The sequence below is a fragment of the Castor canadensis genome, chromosome 8 (genome assembly GCF_047511655.1).
Source record: "Castor canadensis chromosome 8, mCasCan1.hap1v2, whole genome shotgun sequence".
NCBI classification, from domain to species: domain Eukaryota; kingdom Metazoa; phylum Chordata; class Mammalia; order Rodentia; family Castoridae; genus Castor; species Castor canadensis.
The window spans coordinates 10,382,449-10,405,670 of record NC_133393.1 but is presented as its reverse complement, the minus strand read 5'-3'; the positions used below and the strand labels follow the sequence as shown (position 1 = coordinate 10,405,670).

Here is a 23,222-nt window from a genome sequence, read left to right as displayed (position 1 = left end):
TAACATGGATACATAGTATGGCACTAGTTAGCTTATAGATATAGAGAAATAGTGTCAGGAAAACACGAAAGCTGTATTAGCTTATTTCCTAGTTTAGAGGAGCTGTAATAAAGATTGTAGAAGTAAAATTTTATCAAGGAAAAGGAAGGCTCTCAGTGTGGGTACTTGCATAGACAGGAGATCCTTTGAATCATAACTTTATTTTTTTAAAGTGATTATCTGTACCTGGGCATCTTCCTCAAAGTTACATAGTATTGGCATTGTAGGGTCCTTAAATCTTGGTGTTCATCTCCACTTCTGTCTGCACTATATCACTGTCCACAAGCCAGCATTTCCACTTAGTGCTTTTATATATTTTTAATAGCTTCTGAAGGATCCTTCAGTTATGACTATTTGGGCAGTATAAATTATTGCCCATCTTCTGATGGTCCATCTATTGTTTTTATTTTTAATGCTGAGGCTCCAAATTTCCATAGATGTAGTAAGTCATTCTTGTCCAAAATTATGCTGGTAATAGTGGGGCAATGACTTGGTAGTAGGTTAGCTTTGTGACAGGAAAATGTCAGGTCTGTGTAGAAGTATGTTATCTATGGAATGTGCAGGTGTGTTAGTTACTTTCCTCATTGCTGTGACAAAATACCTGACAGAAACTTAAAGGAGGAAAGATTATATTGGTTTATTGTTTCAGAAAGGTCAGTCCATGGTTATTTGGCCCATGTGCTTGGGCAGAAATCATGGCAGTGGAAGCATGTGGTGAAGGAGAGCTGTTCACCTCATGACAGACAGGAGGAGAGAGAGAATGCCTGCACTTTGGCTTTCTCCTTTTCCCCTGTTTATCTGGGACCCCAGCCTGTAGGATGGTGCTGGCCACATTCAGGGCACCACGTTGTCTTAAGCTTCTTTGGAAGAGAAGTGTCCTCTACTAATCTAGACTCTTCTCAATCCAGTCAAAGTGACAATCAGAATTAACCATCACTGGGCTGGAGGTGTGGTTCAAGTGTGGAGCCCCTGCCTAGGAAGCGTGAGGCCCTGAGTTCAAACTACAGTCCCACTAAAAAATAAGTAAAAATTAGGAAACTATCGATACTCAGAATATATAAGAAACTCCGAAAACTGAATAGCGTGAAAACAAATAACCTGATTTTAAAAATGGGGAATAGACTTAAATAGACATTTCTCAAAAGAAGACATGCAGATGACCAACAGGTATATGAAAATAAGCTCAGCGTCACTATTACTAAAAATATAACAAGCCTCTCCCAGTAAGAATGACAATTATCAAAAAGATTAAAAGATACCAAGCATTGGCAAGGATGTGGAGGAAAGCGAATGCCCACACCCTGTTCATGGGAGTAAATACTAATAAATTAGTACAGTAATTACTACTAATTTAGTAATTTTAGTACTACTGTACTAAATTAGTACAGTAATTAGTACAGTCCTCAGAAAATTAAAAACAGATCTACCGTGTGGTTAGCAATCCCAGTACTGGGGTGTATTCCAAAGGAAATGTAATCACTATGTTGAAGAGATGTCTGCATTCCCACTTCATTGCAGCACTAGGAACAATAGCCAGGAAATGGAAATAATCCAGTATCAACTGGTGAATGGACAAAGGGAATGCACATATGTGCAACGGAATCCTATTCAGCAATAAAAAATGACTGTGACATTTGTGACAACTTTGGTAGAACTGCAGATCATTATGTTAAATTAAATAAATCAGGCCCAGAAACAAGTGCCACATGATCTCATTCATGTGTGAAATCTAAAAGAAATTAATCTCATGAAAATTGAAAGTGGAATGGTGGTTACCAGGGGCTGGGAAGAGGGGAGGAAGGAAGGGAAGGCTGGGGAAAGGGTGATGTTACAGTTAGATAGGAGCAGGAAGTTTCTGTTGTGTTATTGCATGGTAGCATGACTGTAGATAATAGTAATGTATTGCACATTTCAAAAAGCTAGAGGAAAGGGTTTTGAAAGTTTTCCCTATTAAGAAATGACATGTTTTAGGACATAGATATATTCGATCTTAGTGTATGCATGTATCAGAACAATATGTGTTACACCATTAGTTAGTGCAGTTTATTTATTAAAGTTAATAAACCACTTACTAATGGTAAGACCAGACTGTAAGTAAGACTGCAGACTGCAGTAAGGCCAGACTGGAGAGACTGTTTTTGACTACAGAGGAATTGACAGTTAAATGGGAAAGTCTTGGACAATGAGCTGTGTTCTTTATTAACTTAGATCATTTTGTGTGATTTTATAGCTACTATAACACCTTTGATATTACTTCTCTTGTTTTTTATTCCCACCAATGCCAGTTATTCCCAAGTCTTTTCTGCAGTACCTTTTAGATCTTCTTTCTTTTAAGAGATGTGGACAGAGTAGTATATAGTTTAGATATTTAAACTGGAGCCTTACAGGTTTATGTCCTCTTGGGCACGTGATTTTAGCATTTCTCAGATTTTCACTCCCCACCCCATCTGCTAAAAGAGGGATATGAATAATGTTTATTCCATACTGTTGTTATGTGTTAAAAGAGATGCTACATTAAGCACATAGTGCCTAGTGCATTCTTAAGTGCTTATTAAATTTTGAAACCCATAGCCAGCATGTTATGTAAATGAAATAGGTTAGAATTGAAGTTGAGTAGAAAATACCAGTTCATTCCCAGGTAGCATGGGAAGTATTGTTTGTAAGTGCTTTCTATAAGGTGTGTGTTAAGGGAAGTTCTACATATGTGTGCTTAAATGTATTTGTGGATGTATTGGGGTTGTTACAAAGTCTCCCCCCGCCCCTTATTCTGAGGACACAGCAAGGAAAAATAGTGAAAATGATCAGATTTATTTCTTAAAAATCATTTTTACTGTGTTATAATTCACAGATAATAAAACATACCCATTTGAAGTATATTGTTCTGTGAGTCTTGAGAAAGGTATATATACTTGTGCAACTATCACATCAAAATGTTAGATTATTCATTATGTGTAAAAGACTTTTTATTGTAGTATTTTTCCCCATCCCTCTCAATATACCTCCCCCTATTTCTGTCAGCTCCAGACAACCATTGATCTGTATTTTGTCATTCTGGATGAGTTTGTTTTCATTAGCATTTCAAATACATTCTTATACCACAATGTATAATGGATGACATGTACATTTGACTGACACGATCATATGTATGACATAAGATTATAATGGAACTAGATCATTCTTGTCCCTTAGCATTTTTACTGTATGTTTACATATGCTTATATACACAAACAATTATCATTGTTCTACAATTACTATGATTGCCTATAGTATTCATTAAAAACCTGTACACAGGATAGTGGTTGATGAACTTGGAACTAAATATAAGCATTTATTTTTACTAAAGCAGAAAACCATGCTGAAAAAAGTAAAATGAGTTGCTCCAAAGTCCATTGCCCTCACTTCGCCTTTGTTGACAGTTGTATGAGTGCTTATTATTCCTGGGTGAGGATCCCCACAGGCCTTATTTTAGAGTGGTCACAACAATACCACTGATAACCCTCTTGGCTTCAGGAGTGTCACATTAATGCTGTCATCCCTGTGGCTCCCACTGGCTGTGGTAAGTGGGAAGGTGGGGAGTTGGGTCGATAAGTGTTCATTCCCACTTGGGGTAGAGGAAAGTCCTGGCTGTCTGCTTGGACTTCTCTGGTGGGGCATATGGGGTGATTGGGGTACCTTATTACAGCCTGATGAGGATGGAAATCTAGGTTCTCTTCTTGGTTGACTGCAGTAGAGTGGTTATTGGTTACCACCAGCCAGGCCTGTAATCCCAGCATTTGGAAGGCTTGAGGCAGGAGAATTGTGAGTTCCAGGCCAGCTTGGACTACATAGGCAGGACCCTCTCTCAAGCAGAGAGAGAGGAGGAAGGGAGAAGGGGGAGAAGGAGAAGGAGAGGGATATATTTCTATGGGCCCTGTTTCTTTCCAGTCAGAAGAAATCAGAGACAACCCTCATTCCCTGCAGTTACTGTTGAAAATGTAGATAACATTTTTTCTTGTATTGGTCATTATAGATGTATATACAGTAATTTAAAGAAGTAGTAACTGCTATTCTAAAACCAACTTAGTTACAAGGCCTAGAATGTGACATAAGCTTCCATTCCTTTTTTTCCTCACATTTTTTTTATTGTATATATTCATTGTACAGTGTGGGAGGTTTCATATGATATTTCCATACATGCATTTAATATATTTTGATCATATTTATCTCTCTGTTACTCTTTGTTATTCCCCACATCCCTTTTATCTTTCTTGCAGTTTAAAAAGAAATGGGTTTCTTTATGACCTTTTCATTCATTCATTCGACATACTTCGATTATGTTTGCCCCCCTTCCCTTTCACCTCATGCTAGTTCACCCAAAATAGTGCCCCAATTATGTTCATTTTTTTTCTTTTATCTACTTTTTGACATACAAAGGAAAACATGCAATGTTGTCTTTTTGTCTGACTTATTGTGCTTAACATGATGATCTCAAGTTCCATCCATTTTCCTGCAAATAGAATAATTTTGTTCTTCATTATGGCTGAATAATACTCAACTAACTAGTATGAAAAATGTGACCACTGTAAAATAATGAGTATTTTCAGTTCACTTCAATCAGTGTGGTATGTCCAAAAGAATATGTATGAGAGAAGATTTCTTTACTTAGTTTTTTCCCACTATACTTTATTTGGCTCTTATTAACATTCTTGGGATAGAGAAACCAAATTAATTGCCATTGACAATGAATTTATGTAACTTTTCTCCCTCTTTTTCTTCTTTTGTTTTTTCCAAATGGAGGAGGAACGGTTTAAAGAGTCCCTTTGTCCAAAGTGGAGAGATAGCAATTATGTAATGAAAAGCATATTTGGGGACAGAAGTTTAGAAACTTTCAAAATAGTCATGTATTATATCTGTCATGGCAGTTTTCCTTGTTGATTTTGATATAATGACATCCAGAAAGTATATATTGATTTCATATTAAGGACAGTTATTTTCTGTTCATTTTACTTTGGGCTTAAGGGCCTTTTGGTGTATGACTATTCAATTTAATCATATAAAGGGAAATTAAATGATCTGAAGTATTTCCTTCAGGATCATTACTTGTATATGATCACTTACATTCTAAAAGGACAAAATGTAAACTTTAGGAGTGAGGTTAGAAATCTAAAATCAGCCTTTTCTAGATTAGTTTTTAAAATGTAGGCCTAGAGTTAACCCAGTCAAAGCAAGAACAGTGGGCATATGCCAAATAAACATTTAATCCTTTGAGTTTTTTATATTCTTTACTAATACCACTTTTTTTATATCTTCTAATTATACTTCTGTAAAGTCGGAGCTATTGGTTTTATGTAACACTTCTCAAAATCCAGAATGTTAAATTAAAAATAATTATGTTCTTAGATTTTTATTAGCTTAAGCAAAGCTACCACTCTAAGAATTTAGTGATTAGGTAGCCTACCTGTCTCTTACTTTGGAGAAATACAAAATTCTTGCCCTCATATCTAGGTTTTGTTATTCTTTTTGAACTTTGATTCTATGAAATATAAGTTAATTGCTTTCTGTTTTCAAGTCATAGTAATATATTGGTCATGATCAGATAGCCATTATTATTTGTGTATATTATGACATGAAGGAGTAAGTAGTTTGTAAATTTTGCAAATTATGTTTTTATTTATCTAGTTTGGTTGATTATCTTAATAAACTATGTCCTGTTCAAGCTTTCTAGCTTCCCATCCTTTCCTTCTGTCTCTCATCTTCTTCTATGTTACTTCTTACAATCAATATGTAGTACATTCTTATCTATGTAGAGATTATCCATAGTGTACTTTTTTCTTGGCCAATTGTGTACTGATACTACCTATTATGCAATAGACCTTCCCTCATTTGGAGAATGAGAGTTAGAGTTTCTCAAAATTTGCTTTGTCCATTCATGCTTGCTCCCTAGGGGAGGATACTTTTTGGCATTTTCAGAGTCCAGAAAGAAAGGTAATGTAAAACAAATACCATAATGTTAAAATATATTTAATTTACTGTGTAGGTACAGATAATAAAGGACAGAAGAAGAATGAAATACTAAGAACCTTACTAACATTTTGTAGGTACTGAGTAAAATTTGCTGGTCAAAGATAGCTAAAAAGTAGTCTGGAGGCATTATGTGTCCAAAAATGGGAACTGAGTAGGTTGGTGACAGTGTGTGTGAATGTATCCAGTGGTATAGGATAGTATGTTGGGGAAAGTTTCCAGAAGAGGAAGTGGTGGACCCCAACTCAAACTTTGCCTTATTTATCATTTGTTTAGAGCTTTGAGGTCACTTGGTGGATATTATAACATCTTGGCACTCTGTGTTTGGAAGGCCATGAAGCTGAGGTTTTCCTATTCAGTATAGGCTATAGTTTTAATTTGCTTCCTCACTTTATTTCATGTCTTCTTTCCTCAGAAAATTTATTACATCTAAATGTTCATAGGTATGATTATGTCACAGAGAATATTGAGGGTTCCTAAAATTGGGCTGATCTTGAGGAATGAATGAATATATATGATGTGTCCATGATTAATTTTTATTAAAGGTGATATAGATGTCCAAGGTTAACTAGCTCATAGACAGGATAGACCCAGGCTAGTTTTCTTCTGAACTTGCTTGTAGATGATCTTTATTCTTTGTCACCTCCTATGGATAAATTGAAAGTACAGTGTTGAGACAGGTATACAAAGAATTAGACTCTAAATTTATTATATCCAGTAGACCAGTGTGCAGACATGAACATGTACAGACTTTCTGCCTTGTCGTCATTCCCTAAACAATACGGTACAACAACTACTCGCATACCATTTACACACTTTAGGTACTGTAGATTTCCCTCCTTCCCTCCCTCCCTCCCTCGTCCTTCTTGTTTCTTTTTCTTCTTTTGAAATGGAGTCTTGCTATGTTACCCACACTGGCTTTGAACTCCTGCTCGCACAGATCCTTTTGCTTCAGCTTCCTGAGTATCTCAGAGTATTGTTGTGTGCCACTGTATTGAGCTGTTTTAGATATTATAAATAATCTAGGTTATAAGGGAAGATGTGCGGAGGTTATGTGCAAATACTCTTTCATTTTATGTAAGGGCCTTGATATCTGCAGATGTTGATGTCCTTCAGGGGATTCTGGAACCAATCCTCCACAGATAACAAGGGATGATTGTACTATTAGGGGTTTTTTTGGTTGTATTGGGGTTTGTACTCAGAACCTCACGCTTGCTAGGCTTGCTAGGCAGGCACTCTACCACTTGAGCCACTCTGCCAGCCTGTACTATTAGTTTTTAAAAGTAGTTTCCCAGCTCATGGCTATTCAGACTTCTAGTTTCTTTTAAGTGGTGTGCTTTCATAGGCATCTATGTTTATGTATACATACTCATCTTCATATACTTGGTGATCTTTATTCCTACAGGATAGATATTTAGAGCTGTTAATTGGAGACTGTGAACATTACAGCTTTTTTTAAGTTTTGTTATGCACTTTTTGGAAGGTCTATTAAGTATTTAAAGTTTTTAGGTTTGTAAAGGCAAATCTTATAAAAACAGTGCTATTTAATTAGATTCTCAGTCTTCATGTATTGTGTAATTATTTCCATTTCCTTTGTGAAATACCTGCATGGATTTTGTTCCTTTAAGATGGTTTTTTTTTTTTTTTTTGGGTGGGATTTTGTTCATTTAACATTTTTTTTGTTTGCTTTTTTTTTTTTTTTTTTTGTGGTACTGGGTTTGAATTCAGGGCCTCATGCTTGCTAGGCAAGAATTCTACCACTTGAGCCACTCCATCAGTTCTGGATTTTGCTCATTTAAAAAAGATTACAATATCTTATGAAGTACATCTAGTAGTTCCTGAAATAATAAACCAAGCTTTTTAAAATTGTGTTATGTTTTTTCTTTTTTTTTGCCTGGGCTGTCCTTGGACTGTGATTCTCCTGTCTCCAGATTTCACTCTTAAAATCCCCTGTGCTTATTGCACTTATTTATTCCCTCTCTCTCTTCAGAGTTCTGGCCATGGCTCATCTTTTTCCTATCTCCATTTGCCTTTCCAAAATGTTATGTAGTTGCAATTACACAAATTGAACCTTTTCAGATTGGCTTTTTTCACATAGTGATATGTACTTGGAGTTCCTTCATGTTTTTTTGTGTTTTGGTAGCTCATTTCTCTTTAGCACTGATTACTCTTCCACTGTCTCACTGTACTATGGTTTATTTATTTATTCACCTACTTAAGGGTATCTTGATTGCTTCCAAATTTTGGCAGTTGTGAACAAAACTGCTGTAAATATCCCTGGTATGGATTTAAATTTTCAGTTCATTTGGTTGAATGTACAATTGCTGGATTATTGTATAGTAAGAGAGTGTTTAGTTTGGTAAGAAATTCTCAAAATGTTTTCCAGAGTAGTGGTACTGTTTTGATTTTCTACCAGCAGTGAATGAGAGTTCTTGTTTCACATCCTTGCCAACATTTGATTCTGTTAGTGTTGTGTATTTTGGTCATTCTAATAGATGTTTTGTGGCATCTCATTGTTTAATTCATAATTCTCTGAAAGAACACAAGATTGAGCATCTTTTCTTATGTTTACTTGCCATTTCTATGGCTTTAGTGGTTTGTGTTTTTTGCATGTTCTTTTTTGTTACGTGTTTGTTTTGTGTTTTGGCAGTACTGGGGTTTGAATTTAGGGCCTTGCGCTTGCTAGACAGGTGTTCTACTACTCGAGTGACTCTGTGAGGTCAATTTTTGTTTCAGTTGTTTTTTGGGCAGGGTCTCCAGTTTTTGCTCAGAGCTGGCCTCAGACTCTGATCATTCTACCTCCTGAGTAGCTGGGATTGCAGTGTGCCTCACCATACCTGCCTTATTGATTGAGATGGGTCATGCCTTCTGCCCATGCTAGCCTGGAACCATGATCCTCCTAGTCTGTGTCTCCAGAGGAGCTGGAATTACAGATATGAGCTACTGCTCCTAGCTTTTGTGCATTTTTTACCATCTGGTTATTTATCTATTTTTTTATTTTTTGTTGTTGTTGAGTTTTAAAGCGTTCTTAGTCCTGGTGTGGTGGTATACTTTTCTAATCCCAACTACTTGGAAGGCAAAGGTAGGAGGATTCCAATCTGAGCGTAGACTGGGTGAAGACTCTGAAAAAAACTCTAAAAGTAAAAGAACTGAGGGCATGGGTCACATGGTAGAGCACTTGGCTAGCAAGCCTAAGGCCCCTGAGCTCAAGCTCAGGTCCCCCACCCCACTTAACCCCAAAAGACATGTTTATGTATTTCGGATAATAATCCTTTAAGATGTCTTTTGCAAATATATTCTGTGGCTTGTTTACTCATCATCTTGATTCCTTCCTTGGTGAGTGGCAGCAGGTCAGGAAATTGGGCATCCTTGATTTTTTTTCCCATAGGTTCTGTCTCTGTGTTTTGTATCTAGTGTTTTGTCATTTAATGGTGCTTCTAGACTAAAAGAAATATCTAAGAGTTGCACGTACTGTTAGATCCAAATAACCTAATTATTTATAGTCTTACCAGCTTGCCATTCAAAAAAATAATACAAAAGCTAAAAGAAAATTAATTTTGTTCTTAACCATGGTTACTAATGGGTTGTGCAAACCTTTGAGCACTGCACAACTCTTAAATATTGGACTTTAATTGGTTATCATTGTAGTTATTTTGTGTTTCACCTTGATTTTTATCTGGTATTTCCTTTTTGTTAAGACAGCTTCTTCAAACCTTACGTCACAAATACATAACACCATCCAAAGAAATGTAGAATAGCCTAATGTTGGTATTTTTGGACTACCTTGAGCTAGTAGTTTTTGTGTTTCATATATGTATTTAAAATGTTTGATGTTTCTGGGAGTTTGCTGAGGAAGCATGAATCCCAGCACCATTTCTGCTGAGAGTCATGAGTCTGTGCAAAAGGTATGCAACAATTGAGGTTAAGACACTGTCTTAATTTCTGTTTTTTTGCAGTACTGGGGATTGAACCTAGTACCTTGGGCAAGTAAGATAAACACTACCACTTGAGCTATTCCCTCAGCCTGAGTCTATTGTTAATTTCATTTTCAAGCTTAAGTATAATAGTTTGCATTGCATTAAAAAACTAGCAAATTATCAGTTCTCAAATACTGTACTTTAAAAAGGCCCATTTTATTAATACCCTTTTTAGAAGATTTTTTTTTGTCTGTGTGTGATACTGGGGATGAAACCCAGGGCTTTCTGCATACGAGGCAAGCACTGTACCACTGAGCTATATCCCCAGTTCCAGAAGATACCCTTGAAGCAATCTGTAGTGCTTCTTTACTCTTAAGTATTTTATCAATCTGGGATATAAGTATTCTATTGTAGTATAAGGTTGAGAAACTTCTACTTGCCATGTCAGTATACGTGTGTATACATGTCTATAAATTTATATGTATCTGTAGCTTTTTAGCATAAAATAGATTCACTTTTTTATACTCTTTAAGTGTTTGAGAAGTAATAGAAATAATGGGCATGTAAGATGGAAGGAGGTATCCAGATTTCAAATTCTGTTGCCCTTCTCATGTATAATAGGGAGCGATGTGAGAGGTCTATGTATGTAGCTCCTCTTTTTACTATAGTACCAGCTTAAAGTCTTCTGTTAAAATAAAACATAATTTTCTCCAGCTTTTCATCCTCAGTAAATTCAGTGGGGAGTGATGACAGCATGTCATTTTAGGGATAAATAGAGTCTGGCCTCCCCTTTCTACTTTCTCTTTATATCTTGGTGCTCAATTCTTAGAAAGTTTTACTTTGCTCCTAGTCCTTCCTTACTCTAGTAGAACTGTCTCATACTCTCTGACGAACACACACAAACCACCTGATGTCTATTGGCATGTGTCCTTATTCACTGGTTATAAAGACATCCAGATAGCTTCATCTTGCTGCTTGAGATTCTCAGCTCTGTTGTTCTTATTTTACCCATTCAGGCATGTTTCCCATTAACTCCACTAGAGTAGACTCTAATGGAACTGGGAGACTTAGCTTCCTCCCTTTCTCCCTCCCTCCCTCATTCCTTTCATACTGGAGATGAACCCAGGGTCTTAGACATGCAAAATATGCCCTCTACCACTGGGTGTACTGCCAGCCAGCAGACTGGTTTTTAATGGTGTTTGTTTATTTTAAAAACAAGCAAATAGTTTCTCTCTCTGATCCTTTTTGAAACACATTAAAATTTGACTTCCTCCTGTGAATTTTCATCTCTTTTTTTCTTCCCTGCTGTGTTGGGTATCAAACTCAAGTTCTTCGCACATGCTGTGCAATTGCTCTACCACTGAGCTGCACCCTGGACCCTGAGTTCCTGCTGTGAATGATTATTTATCCAGGAGCCTGATACCAGAATAATTTCATTTAGTGAAATACAAGTTCTTTGTTTACTCTGGTGGTTAAATCTTTATCAGCTTACTTCTATTGAGAGACAGTTAGGAAATTAATAAAGTACACTCCTGGGTGTGTCTCTGAAGGTGTTTTCAGAGAGGATTGACAGGTGGGACAGTAACTTAGGGGAAAAGATCCACCCATATAGGCTGGGGGCCCAGATGGAATATAGGTGGAAAAAGGAGGAAGTCAGCCAGTGAGTGCAAGCTCCACTGTTCTGAGCAAGTGTGTCCATTGCTGCTGCCATCTCCCATGGACATCAGACTCTAGTTTCTTCATCCTTTCAGTGTGGGCTCACACCAGGGACTCTCCAGGGAGCTTTAACACCTTCAGCCTTGGACCAGAGCTGCATCACTAGTCCCTCTTGTTCTGGGGCTTCCAGGATTTTGGACTGAGCTGCTACTGGACTCTGGTTATCTGCAATGCACACGGCCATCATTGGGCTATCCAGCCTCCAATTGTGTAAGACAATCTAAGAAATGCCCTTTTATGAATACATATATTCTGTTGACTTCTCTAGACAACCCTGACTAATACACTATCTATGTGCAAAATACCCTTTGATTAATTAAAAAAAATTAAATGACTTCATGGTTACTTTCAGCAAACAGAAACTGTTAATTTTTATATCTGATGTGTGAGATAGGACTCTGGTTCCATTTCTTACCCCCTAAATAGTGGAACATTAGTTTTTAGCACTGTGTACTTTCAGATGCCATTTTTTCTCACTTTGGTTGTAAGTTAAGTTTCTTTGGACTTCCTCTTGTTTCATTTATCAGTATGTCTGTTTTTATGTTGGTTCCACTCTGCCTAATTTATTGTATTACAGTATCTTGGTTAAAAAGAAGTCTCTACTTTCTTTTCCTTGAAATATTTTGGTTGTTGTTGGCATTATTCTGTATAAATTTAGAACCAACTTATTATTAAATTGCTGCTTCAAATTTTTGATGTATTTATTGGGATCACTTTGCATGTTTACATCAAGTTTAGGGGAGAATTGATGTCTTAAATACTGAGTTTTTAATCACTGAACGTGGCATAATTTTCTTTTGTCTTATGTGTCTTAGTAAAATTACATACTTTTTTTGTTTTTTATAATTCATATTTAAATTTTATTTTGATTACTAGAACAAAAACATTGTCATAATTATGTCCAGATCTATACTTTTTTCCCTGTGATGGTCCATGTCTTTATTATACCCATGACTTAGAACAGAGGCTATCAAACTAAAACCCACAGCATAGGATCTGTAATACCATCTGTTCTTGTAAGACCCACAATCTAAGAAAGAACGCTAGCTAAGAACTTTTTTTTTTTTTTTTTTTTGGTGGGATTGGAGTTTGAATTTAGGGCTTCCTGCTTGCAAAGCAGGTATACTCTACTGCTTGAACCATACCTGTTTGTCCAGCCTGGCCTCAAATCTTGATCGTACAATCTCAGCCTCCCAAGCAGCTAGGATTACAGGTGTGAGCTGTCCTGGCTACTAGCTAAGAATTTTATAAGTGGTTGGAAAAAAATCAAAAGACTATTGTATGATGTGTAGAAAGTATCTGAAACTTAAAATTTTACTGTCCATAAAGTTTCTGTGTTGTATGTTTGTTTATTTAGGTGTCTGCAGTTGTATTACACATGACAGAATTGATTATTGCAAGTCATAAAAAACATGCTATCTAATGTGCTTGATAGAAAAAGTTTGTTTCCTGACTGAGAAGTACTGTCTGTCTTGCTTGTTCATGTATTTTAGAATTATTTTGTGTGTTAAGGTGAGGGTGGGGGCAGGGTTTCAGCCTCTCTTTCCTTTACTTCCATCTTCAGTTCCAGTAAGACTTAAACTCATAATAAGTCATCTTCATATGTATTTGAGTAGAACAAAAGGTTGAAAATTAATGATGTCATGACTTACATAGTAATCACTGTAGCTATGTTCTTGTATTTTACATTTGAAAATTTAACTTAAATAAAATACATCTTAATTTGCCTTTTTAACTGATTTCCCCTTTTATAGGAAATTAAACGAGAGACAGAATCGAAGGATGACAATTTGCCCATCAAACGGGAAAGGCATGGAAATGTAGCAAGCCTTGTACAACGAATGAGTACCTATGGGCTTCCAGCTGGAGGAATTCAGCCCCATCCACAAACCAAGAATGTTAAGAAGAGTATGTGAAAAGTCTTTTCCTGCTTTATTATGTCAGAATAATTGAGGATAGTTTACAAGTGGTCATAAATTCAGAAAAATTAGTTCAATCTTCAGAGTATAGTAGCTTCTAAGTTATTTATTTATTTATTTGTGGTACTGGGGCTTGAACTCAGGGCATACACCTTGAGCCATTCCACCAGCCCTTTTTTTTTTGTGATGCTTTTTTTTCGAGATAGTCTCTCAGACTGTTTGCTCCATCTGGCTTTAAACCATGATCTTCCTGATCTCTGTCTCCTGAGTAGCTAGGATTCCATGTGTGAGCCACCGGCAGCTGGTGTCTTAAGTTATTCTTAGGTTATTGTGTTATTGGCTTCTTAGTCCATGTAGTCAATTGTCAGTTTTTCTTTTTTTTTTTTTTTTTCCTGGTTGTTCTGATGGTTGAACTCAAGCCTTGTGCTTGCTAGGTGAGCTTATATTACTTGAGCCAATGCACTCAGTCCATGTTTTCCTATTTAGTTGCATGTGGTCAGTTTAGCATGAAATGCTGGAAGCCATCTACAGAGTTAAGATGTGAGATTTTTTTCTTACTAATGTTGCAGACTCTGTTGAATGATTGATACCTTAGTTGTGTTTAATAACATTTAATAGAATGCTGAAATGTCTGCTGATTTTCACATAACAATTTTGATAGTTTTTTTTTTTTTTGCATTACTCGCCTTTGAACTCAGGGATTCCTGTTTGCCAGGCACACACTCTACCACTAGAGCCACATACCCAGCCCTTTTTCACTTTAATTATTTTTTGAGATAGGGTGTCTTGTTTTTGCCCAGTCCTGACCTCAGACCATAATCCTCCTATCTACAGTCTTCCGAGTAGCTAGGATTACGGTTATTTACCATCACACCTTCCTTATTTGTTAAGATGGAGATTTCACTAATTTTTTTGCCTGGGTTGACCTCAAACTGCGATCCTCCTAATCTCTTCCTCCTTAGTAACTGAGATTATAGCAATACCTGCTGCACCCAGACAATTCTTTCTTTCATTTTTTTTTTTTTTTTGGACACAGGGCCTGGCTGTATAGCCCAGGCTGGTCTTCAACTTACGGTCCTCCTGCCTTAGTCGCCTTTGTGTTAGGACTGTAAATGTGCCATTTGGGCCCTGTGAGGTCTATGTTTTTGGTGGTTAGATGCTTGATACCTGTATCAGATATTTAGACATTTATTTTCCAAAATGATTGGCCCAGAAGAGTTCCCTTTAAGGATTTGGTATTCTCTAGATATGTTAGGAGAAAATCTTGACAGAGAAAGCATCAGATTTTTAAATCAGATGGGCTTGAGATCATTTAAAATTCTCCTGAATTTTATTTTGCTGCTTGTGAGAAAGTGTTAGAAAATCAGGCCATTTCGCCATTCTCAAAGACTATTATTTAAAAAGTATATAGCATTACACATGTACGAATGAAACTGGAGGTTTTGGCCAAAAGCCAGACTCCAAGAGTACATGTTAGTTCCAGCCACTCCCCTCGATGTGCCAAAGAAAGACACGAGTCGTGATAAAGGCAGAGAAAGATTAAATAGTGTGACCATGGGCATGCTGCAGGAAGAGGCAGGGTCTGCATTTCAGCCCACCTGGTACAGGAGAAAGAATTACGGACTGGAAGAGAGGTATGCAGTTATTAAACAAGTGGTGGTCACAGGTGGTCAGGTTGTTCATTGTTTTAGGATTGGTGAACTGGGCCTTGTTATAATAAGAGAATCATTGAAGGTTGACAAGGGAGTAGGTAGTTTTGGGCTTGTCCCGGGATGTTTATCCAGCAGTCTTGTCTTTCCCAGATTCCAAGGTGTTTGCAAGCCACTGCAGTAGAGAATGGCTCAGAGCAATGGACAATGGTAGAAAATGGAAGCAGGGATGTCAAGCTTTATTCTGCTGTCAGTTAATTTGTGGGTCCAAGTAAGGAGTCAGTGCTTTTCAATAAAACCAGCTTTTAGGTACCTATTATACAAAGAACAATTAGGGGAACAGATAGCAAGTATTTTAACATTAAAAAAAAAACAAACAAAAACCCTGAAGCCTCATGGTAGATTGGTCAATGTAATTTAATAAATTTTTAATAAATTTTGTTTATATACATTACCCAAATTGTAAGTATAAGACTGTTAATGATTCTTACAGAATCCATTTAAGATTTAAGATTCTTAAATCTTAGTCTGCTACTTTCTGTCAAGTTTGTGGGAATCTCTACTTTGATTATTTTCACAAAATAAAAACTTTTTATTTTTATTAAAAATTTTTTTCTTCTTATTGTTGTGCTGGGAGTACATTGTGGCATTTACAAAAGTTCTTAAAATATATCATAGTTGAATTCACCCTGCCTCTTATTTTCCTTTATCCCCATTTCTGGAATAGTTTCAACAGGTCCCATTTTTCTATTTACATACATATGTGCACAGTATTTGTACTACATTCACCCTCCTACACCCTCTCCCACATTCTCCCCCCTTCCACTAGTACCAACCCCCCAGACAGGACCTGTTCTGCTTTCCTGTTCTCCATTTTTGTGGGGAAAAAAAAAGGTTTTTGGAAAGTAAATTTCTTGATACCAAGACAGATAAATTAAGGTTTTCTTGTTCTTTGTCTCCCAGAGATGTGATGGTTAAACAATATTTGTATTCCCCATACTGCTTTCAGCCTGTCTGAAGAGGGACAGTTTCAGCAGTTCTAATGGTCCTGACTCTGAAACTGCTTAGAGACTGGGGGAAAGGCAGCATATATCCACTTCTCTGACCTACAGCTGTGCCTCTTTCTAGAATTTCTGTACTCAGAACTTTTAGTCCCATTTGTGATTTCTTCTGCTTACAAGTTTGTTTCACTCTGTGGCCTTGTAAAAGGACTAGCTTTTTCTTAAGTACAGGCTAGACAAAGCTTCAAAGCTATGAATATTTCATTAATTTTACCTGCTATCTAGGAGAAGACACAGAAAATTTTACCTTTCTTAAAAACACTGGGCATAGTTCCTCCTAAGAAGGAAAAGCTGCTTTGCAGTTGATGCCAAGAGGCTTAGGCTTTTTCCCTAAGGATGTTCAGTAAGTTTTTTTTTTTTTTTTAAGTGCTTGAGCTTGAAAGACTAAATTGGCCATTTGGTACCTGATAACATTTAAAACAATGAAGATTTTTGCTTTCTTGTTTTCCTGTTATTTATGTATTGTATGTTTACTAAATCTGTTTTTTGTTGAAACTTTTGCTATTGTGTATTAGTAAAGCTAATAACTTCTCTGGTAAATCAAACATATTTTCTAGAGCAAGTACACAGTAGAAAACACAAGTTTTTCTAGGAAAAACTTGATTACTGTAAGTTACTAAAGTCACAGAACAAATTTGTGTTTTTCAAAGTCCACACAGGTACATATTGCATTATTTCTGACAATGTTCATAAAATCAGCTATAAAAGCTATAAAAGCTTGTAATCCCAGTTATTCCCAATCCTAGACTGAGATTGGGAGGATCAAGGTTCCAGGCCAGCCCAGGCAACTAGTTCATGAGACCCCCCCATCTTCAAAATAACTAGAGCAAATGGACGGGAGGTATGTCTCAAATGGTACACTTCTGCTTTGCAAATGCAAAGCCTGAGTTTCATCCCCCTCCTCCCTCCCCCCCCAAAAAAGAAAAAAATCAACCATGGTAAAGACTTGATATCTTTTGGCATTACAACTCTCTAAGTAACATTCGGTATTGAACATTAACAGGTATATATACATTTGGGAAAATTTGATGCCATATGGACTCTGCTCTTGGCATGTATGAAGGAAAACATCATTGTTTGCTGACTTTATTAGTGGAAACTTATGCTGCTGAGGAAGTGATTTTTCATCCAGTTTATTATTTTGAATATAAAAGATACATTGAGATTGATACCTATAGATCCCTTATACGTGTACCTAAATGAATGCCATTGGCTCACGCCTATAATCCTATCTGTTTCGGAGACTGAGAATGGGAGGATCGAGGCTCAAACCCCAGTCTCATCAAAAACAATCCCCCCCCACATACACACAAAGAAAAACCAGCTGACAGAATGCTAACCTATACTTTGCTTCATTTCCAAAAAATACTTGGTAGCAATAGTTATGCCTCCTGAATTTTGTCAGTGTTGAAGACAACAGTGAAGGTTCTGAACACAGTCAGATTATGGTCTGTAACTATGCTTCTTTGCAGCACACCTTTTGAAAAAATGTGTTTATTAGTTCAGGCTTTGCTCTTTAACTTTGAAGTATTCTGACTTGTATAGAAAAAGATTAATTCAAATCACTTTTCCCAGTGCAGCCTTTCAACTGAGGGAATGGGGATAAGGCATTTTTTTCTGTATTCTTTTGAAGTCTTTAAATCTGCAGAAAAGTTCTTTGTTAATAACTTTGCTTACAAAGTATTGATTGAAATTTTTTTTTGACCATTAGTTTTTTGAAAAGCCATATGGAGTTTGACTGTAATAAGAAGATAGTTATATTTGGCTGGGGACGTGCTCAAGTGGTAGAGATCAGCAAGTGTGAAGAAGCCCTGAGTTCAAACCTCAGTGCAGTCCCCCAAAAAAGTGTTACTTTTTATAAATTGACTTAAGTTTAAACATCCTTTTGTTGGCAGCTTTGGTCTTCTATTTGTTTTGTTTTTCTTCTTTTTTCTTTGTGCTGAACATAGATCTGATACATTGTAGAAATTAATAATTGCCCAATATTTATGGATAGACATTATGTAATTTAAAATACGAGAAATACCAGAATTCCTTTACTTGTGTCACCAATTAAATTAATGGATGAATTCAGTATAAGCAGTGACTCAACTTTATGAGTGACCCCTATATCAATATAGAATCATGTGGAAAAAATTTTAAAATAACTCACATTTTGGTAATAATAGGGCTTATGTAGATGTTTTTTATCCATTGTTTTTTTTCCTTTGAAAAATAAAAATAAATTCTTTGCAGGTAATTCTGCAAACTAATTTAAAAACTCATACTTCAGTATAAGAGGCAAAAAATGTACTTGTTTGTTAAATAGAAGTACACTCAATGTTAATCAACATGCTCGAGGTAGTGGCCTAAAAATATAGGCTACTTATGAACTGTGGTCATTGTTTACTTTCTTTGGTTCCATTTCCTGAAAGTGTATAATAAAAAAAATCAGAATCACATTCTTTTAGGAAGACACGCACCTTTGTTTTGGAGATTCTGTTCTTTTTTCTATATGATGGTAAGGTCTGTGTTGCACATCTTCATATTGTTGATTGCATGTAATAGGCTGCTTTTTTTTTTTTTCTCTTAGTGCAGGGAAGAAGGGGCCTTGTCTTGATGAATAGTTTCATAGATCCATAGGATGTCAGAAAATGAAGTAACTAGTAGTCACCTAACTAGCTTGTTTATGGCTCAGGAAAGTGAACTAAATAGGTAATAATAATTGTACTAGAACTCAAGTCTTCTGACTTCCAAGCCAGTGTTACTTCTCATGAAGTATGGCATCTTTCTTTACAAAAAATTTATTTGGAGTGGTTTATTAAAGTCATGATTTGGTGTAGTGAGATTCTGCCTATGTAGATACTTTTTTTGGTGGGACTGGAGTTTGAACTCAGGACTTTACATTTGCAAATCAAGCATTCTACCAAGTGACCCACACCTCCAGACCATTTTACTCTGGTTATTTTGGAGTTTGGGGTCTCACGAACTATTTGCCCGGGCTGGCCTTAAACCACTATCCTCTCAGTCTCAGCCTCCCAAGTAGCTAAGATTATAGGCGTGAGCCACTGGTTCCTGGCTCTCTGGACCTTCTTAACTCTGTAAAGTGTGGTGGCATTGCTCAAAACTATCCCAACACACCACTGTGGATCAGAGAACTGTGGAATCGCTGAGTTCTTTGTCTCCTTTGTTAGCAGCAAGCACCTCTGTGCAGCACTGGCAGAGGTTTAGTGGGAACTGCAGATAGCCACCTTCAGTCCTGGCACCCACATGAAACCCCTTCCAGTCTAGCTATATCCCAGTCTTAATGGGCAGGCTCCCTAATCCCCCAGATTGTGTGGACAACACTCTGTATCCCAATAACCTCCTACCCATCACATTGCTCTTTTAGTGGGTTTGTGTCAGAGTCACGCCACTGAGTTGAGTCTGGTGAGGCAGCTGGTTCAGTGCACTGAAATGTGTGTGAGGTTCCAGAGATATGCAAGGCATTTGACCCCTAGGCAGTCCTGGTTATAGTTTCCTGAAGGGTCTCTGGGAGATGAAGTGAACTCCTTTTCTAAAGCCAGGCTGCTGTGCAGATTTCACAGTAGCCTCTTTGCTATTTGGAGTATAAGTCTTCAGGGGTCACAAAACTTTCAACTAGCAGAGTGCCAGTGTTTGTGCTGAGAATTTGCTGGCACTTCCTCTTTCACCTTTACCACTGGGGAAGGGAGGCTTCCAGGCTATGGGGCTGGGGACAGCATTTGTTGGTATTTTTTGGTTTTTCATTGTTGAATTCCAGTGTTCTCCTGTGGTCACTCACCTCAATATGCAGCTATACTATACACCTGTTACTTTGGTTCTTTTTTTCTGGAGGAGCTGGTGAGTGCTGGGTGTCTTGCTTCAGCCATCTTGCCCTCCTGTTCCACACACGCACTTTTTTAAAAGTAGTGCATTTTAAATATTCCTAGGCTTTGATCGGAAAATAAGTCTGAAAATCAAGACCTGGAGGACTTGTCAATGATAAATTTGTTTTGTCAAAATTTCCTTCTTCCCTTTCTCCTTCCCCTTCCCCTCTCTCCCTCTCCCTCCCTTTTTGTGCTGGGGGTACATTGTGACACTTATAAAAGTTCTTACAATATGTCATAATTGAATTCACTCAAAATGTCTTTTTTTTTTTTTTCTCAGTTTTAATATTGGTAGTGGCTATTTTGCCTTTGTATAGTTGGATTCCATTGCTGGAAGTCTTACATGTTGTTTGTTGTTGAATTGTGGGGATGACTACATTATAGTGTGGAGGAAGAGTTAAAAAGCCAACCAGGGCTGATTGTGGTTAGCCAGAGTTTTGAATGCTCATTTTCTTTCATCCTCCATGTAAAGTCCTATGACTGTAAACATAGTATGTAAGTAACAGTACAATTTTTCTGCGCTGGGATTTGAACTTGGGGCCTTATGCTTTCTAGACAGATGCTCCACCACTTGAGGCACTCCACCAGCTCTTTTTCGTGTTGGGTATTTTCAAGATAGGGTTTCCCAAACTATTTGCCCGGGTTGGCTTCAAATTTTGATCCTCCTGTTCTGCCTCCTGAGTAGCGAGGATTACAGGTATGAGCCACTGGTGCCCGGCTAAGACACTATTTTTTAAAAAATTATCTTTTCTAACCTGATTTTTTATTGTTATTTCCTTTAGAGTTGAAGAAGCGTCAGTGTAAAGTTCTTTTTGACTACATTCCACAAAATGAGGATGAGCTGGAGCTGAAAGTGGGGGACATTATTGATATTAATGAAGAGGTAAGGATGACATGTTAGCAATAAAGTAGCAGTTTAATTTATGATCTGTTTTAGTAAATGTTTTGTATGAATATTAGTTTTTGTAAGAATTTATGCCAGCTTTTAAATGAAATTTAAAGGTATTGTTTTTTTGGTGGCACTGGGGTTTGAACTCAGGACCTGGGCTTCTACACAGCTGCTCTGCCACTTGAGTCAAGCTGCCAGCCTTGTATAGACTTTCTTTACTCACCCCTGCTATGTATTATATTTATGTATTTGCCTTTTAGGAATAAGAAATAAACTTTAAGTTTAAATCTCAAACACTTCTGGTCCCAAACATTTTGAATAAGGGGCACTCAATTTGTATTGCATAGCACCTTCATAGCCCTGAGTGCATCCATTTCAGCTAACATGGTGAAATGTCTTTTCCAATTTATCCTTGGAAAGAAAATGTTGTTTTCACTACATCCTGTTGGTTAGAAATCACTTACAAGCTGTCAAGATTGAAGGGATAGGGGACAGAAACTGTCTTATGGTGGGAACAATGTCAACACCACATATGTTGGAGGAGAGATTTTACTGAAGCCACTTTGCTGACCATATGCCTGGCAGATGGGGGATGCTTTTTTTTTTGGTGGTCTGGGCATCAAACTCAGGGCCTCATGTGTACTAGAAAAATGCTTAACCATTCAACTTCATCTCTGACTCTTAGTTTTCTTTTGAGATGGAATCTTAACAGTGTAGCCCAGGCTGGGCTTGAACTCTCAATCTTCCTATCACTGCCTCTTGAGTACTGGGATTACAGGCATTAAGCACCATGCTCTGCTGTTTTTGACCGAGTGTTCTTTACCACTTGCTACTCTGCCAAGATTTCCTTAATTAAATAACCATAACTATATAGGTGCTGATAATTGGGGTTCCACACATAGAGAGTAATCTGCTGATGTTTCTTGCCCTTTGTTGTATCCCAGTTTCATCTCCTTAACCACATATACCTGGCTGATTTGAATGATCCTCAGTCTTTTATTATCTCCTTAAGTGTGCTTAAAGTTGAACTCTTCATGCTTACTGCCTTAGTTTGCTGTCTCAGCTTGTGTTCTAACCACTTTGTTGTTTAGCTCTACTCTATGAGTAAATCATTTATTTTTATGTCATTTTTTTTCACATGATTTTTACCTAGAAAATTCTTACTCGGGTTTTAATATTGTGTTCTTTTGTCATTTCCTTACGGGGGAGTCGCTATTGATTCTTTTATGCCCTTCCTGTGTGCTCATATGGCATTTTGCTTCTACTTTTGTTACAGTAATTACTGTATTTGAATTATACCATCTGCTTACTGTTTTCTTCATTAGATTGTTTTATTCAAGGACAGGTATTTCTCATGTGCAAGTATGTATCTTTCCTTAGTAGTTAATGCCATGGCTTGCACATAGTGAGTGCCTATTACTGGAACACTTCATTAAAAGTTTCTTTGCAATTATGATAAGGTATAAAACATTTAAAAATGTTCTAAGCAAAAAAAAAAAAAAAAACCAAAAAACAAAAACCCTTCTAACTATGATGTTGCATGTACTGCTGCTAAAAATTTTTGACAATGAGTAATTTACTTATTTATTTTTAAAATTGTTTAAAATTGTTTATACATTTATTTATATGTTTATTCATTGTTTGGGCTATCTCCCCCCCTGCCCTTCAGTAATTTACTCTTAAAAATTGGTTTTACTTATCAAAATTCCTTAGCATCCTTAGGAAAAACTGTATGCTTTGAAATAATTATTGAACATTTTATGAAATAACTTCATGGAAATTGAGTAATCTTGTTATTAGTGAGTGGAAATACTTTTCTAAAGAGTTTGATTCATATTTCTGTTTAGGGAAGGTGTTTATTAGACTGATCTATGGACTTTTAAGAGTAAATATTTTTGATAAGGGCTGGCTGTGGTGCATCACGCCTATCATTCCGGCTGCTTAGGGAGCATAAATAGGAGTATCGTGATCCAGGCCAGCATGGGCAGTAATGTGAGATCCTATTCAAAAAATAACTAAAGCAAAAAGGACTGGGGGTATGGCTAGAGTGGTAGAGCACCTGCCTAGTAAGTGTAGGGTCCTGAATTTAAACTCTAGTACTCTCCCCCGACCCCAAACGAAAAAGAAAAAAGTCACTGTTCAAGTAAAAGGTTAATCATCTTTTTG

The 23,222-nt window shown here is 36.9% G+C and overlaps 1 protein-coding gene across 2 annotated transcripts in view; it reads left to right on the top strand.

The window, feature by feature from the left end:
* Positions 1–23,222, top strand: part of Cd2ap (CD2 associated protein) — a 92,159-nt gene that overhangs the window by 20,946 nt on the left and 47,991 nt on the right. For both annotated transcript variants that reach the window (XM_020168708.2, XM_074081992.1), the window contains exons 3-4: positions 13,427–13,580; positions 20,950–21,050. In XM_020168708.2, coding sequence (XP_020024297.2) covers positions 13,427–13,580; positions 20,950–21,050 — 255 coding nt within the window. The remainder of the gene's footprint in view (positions 1–13,426; positions 13,581–20,949; positions 21,051–23,222) is intronic.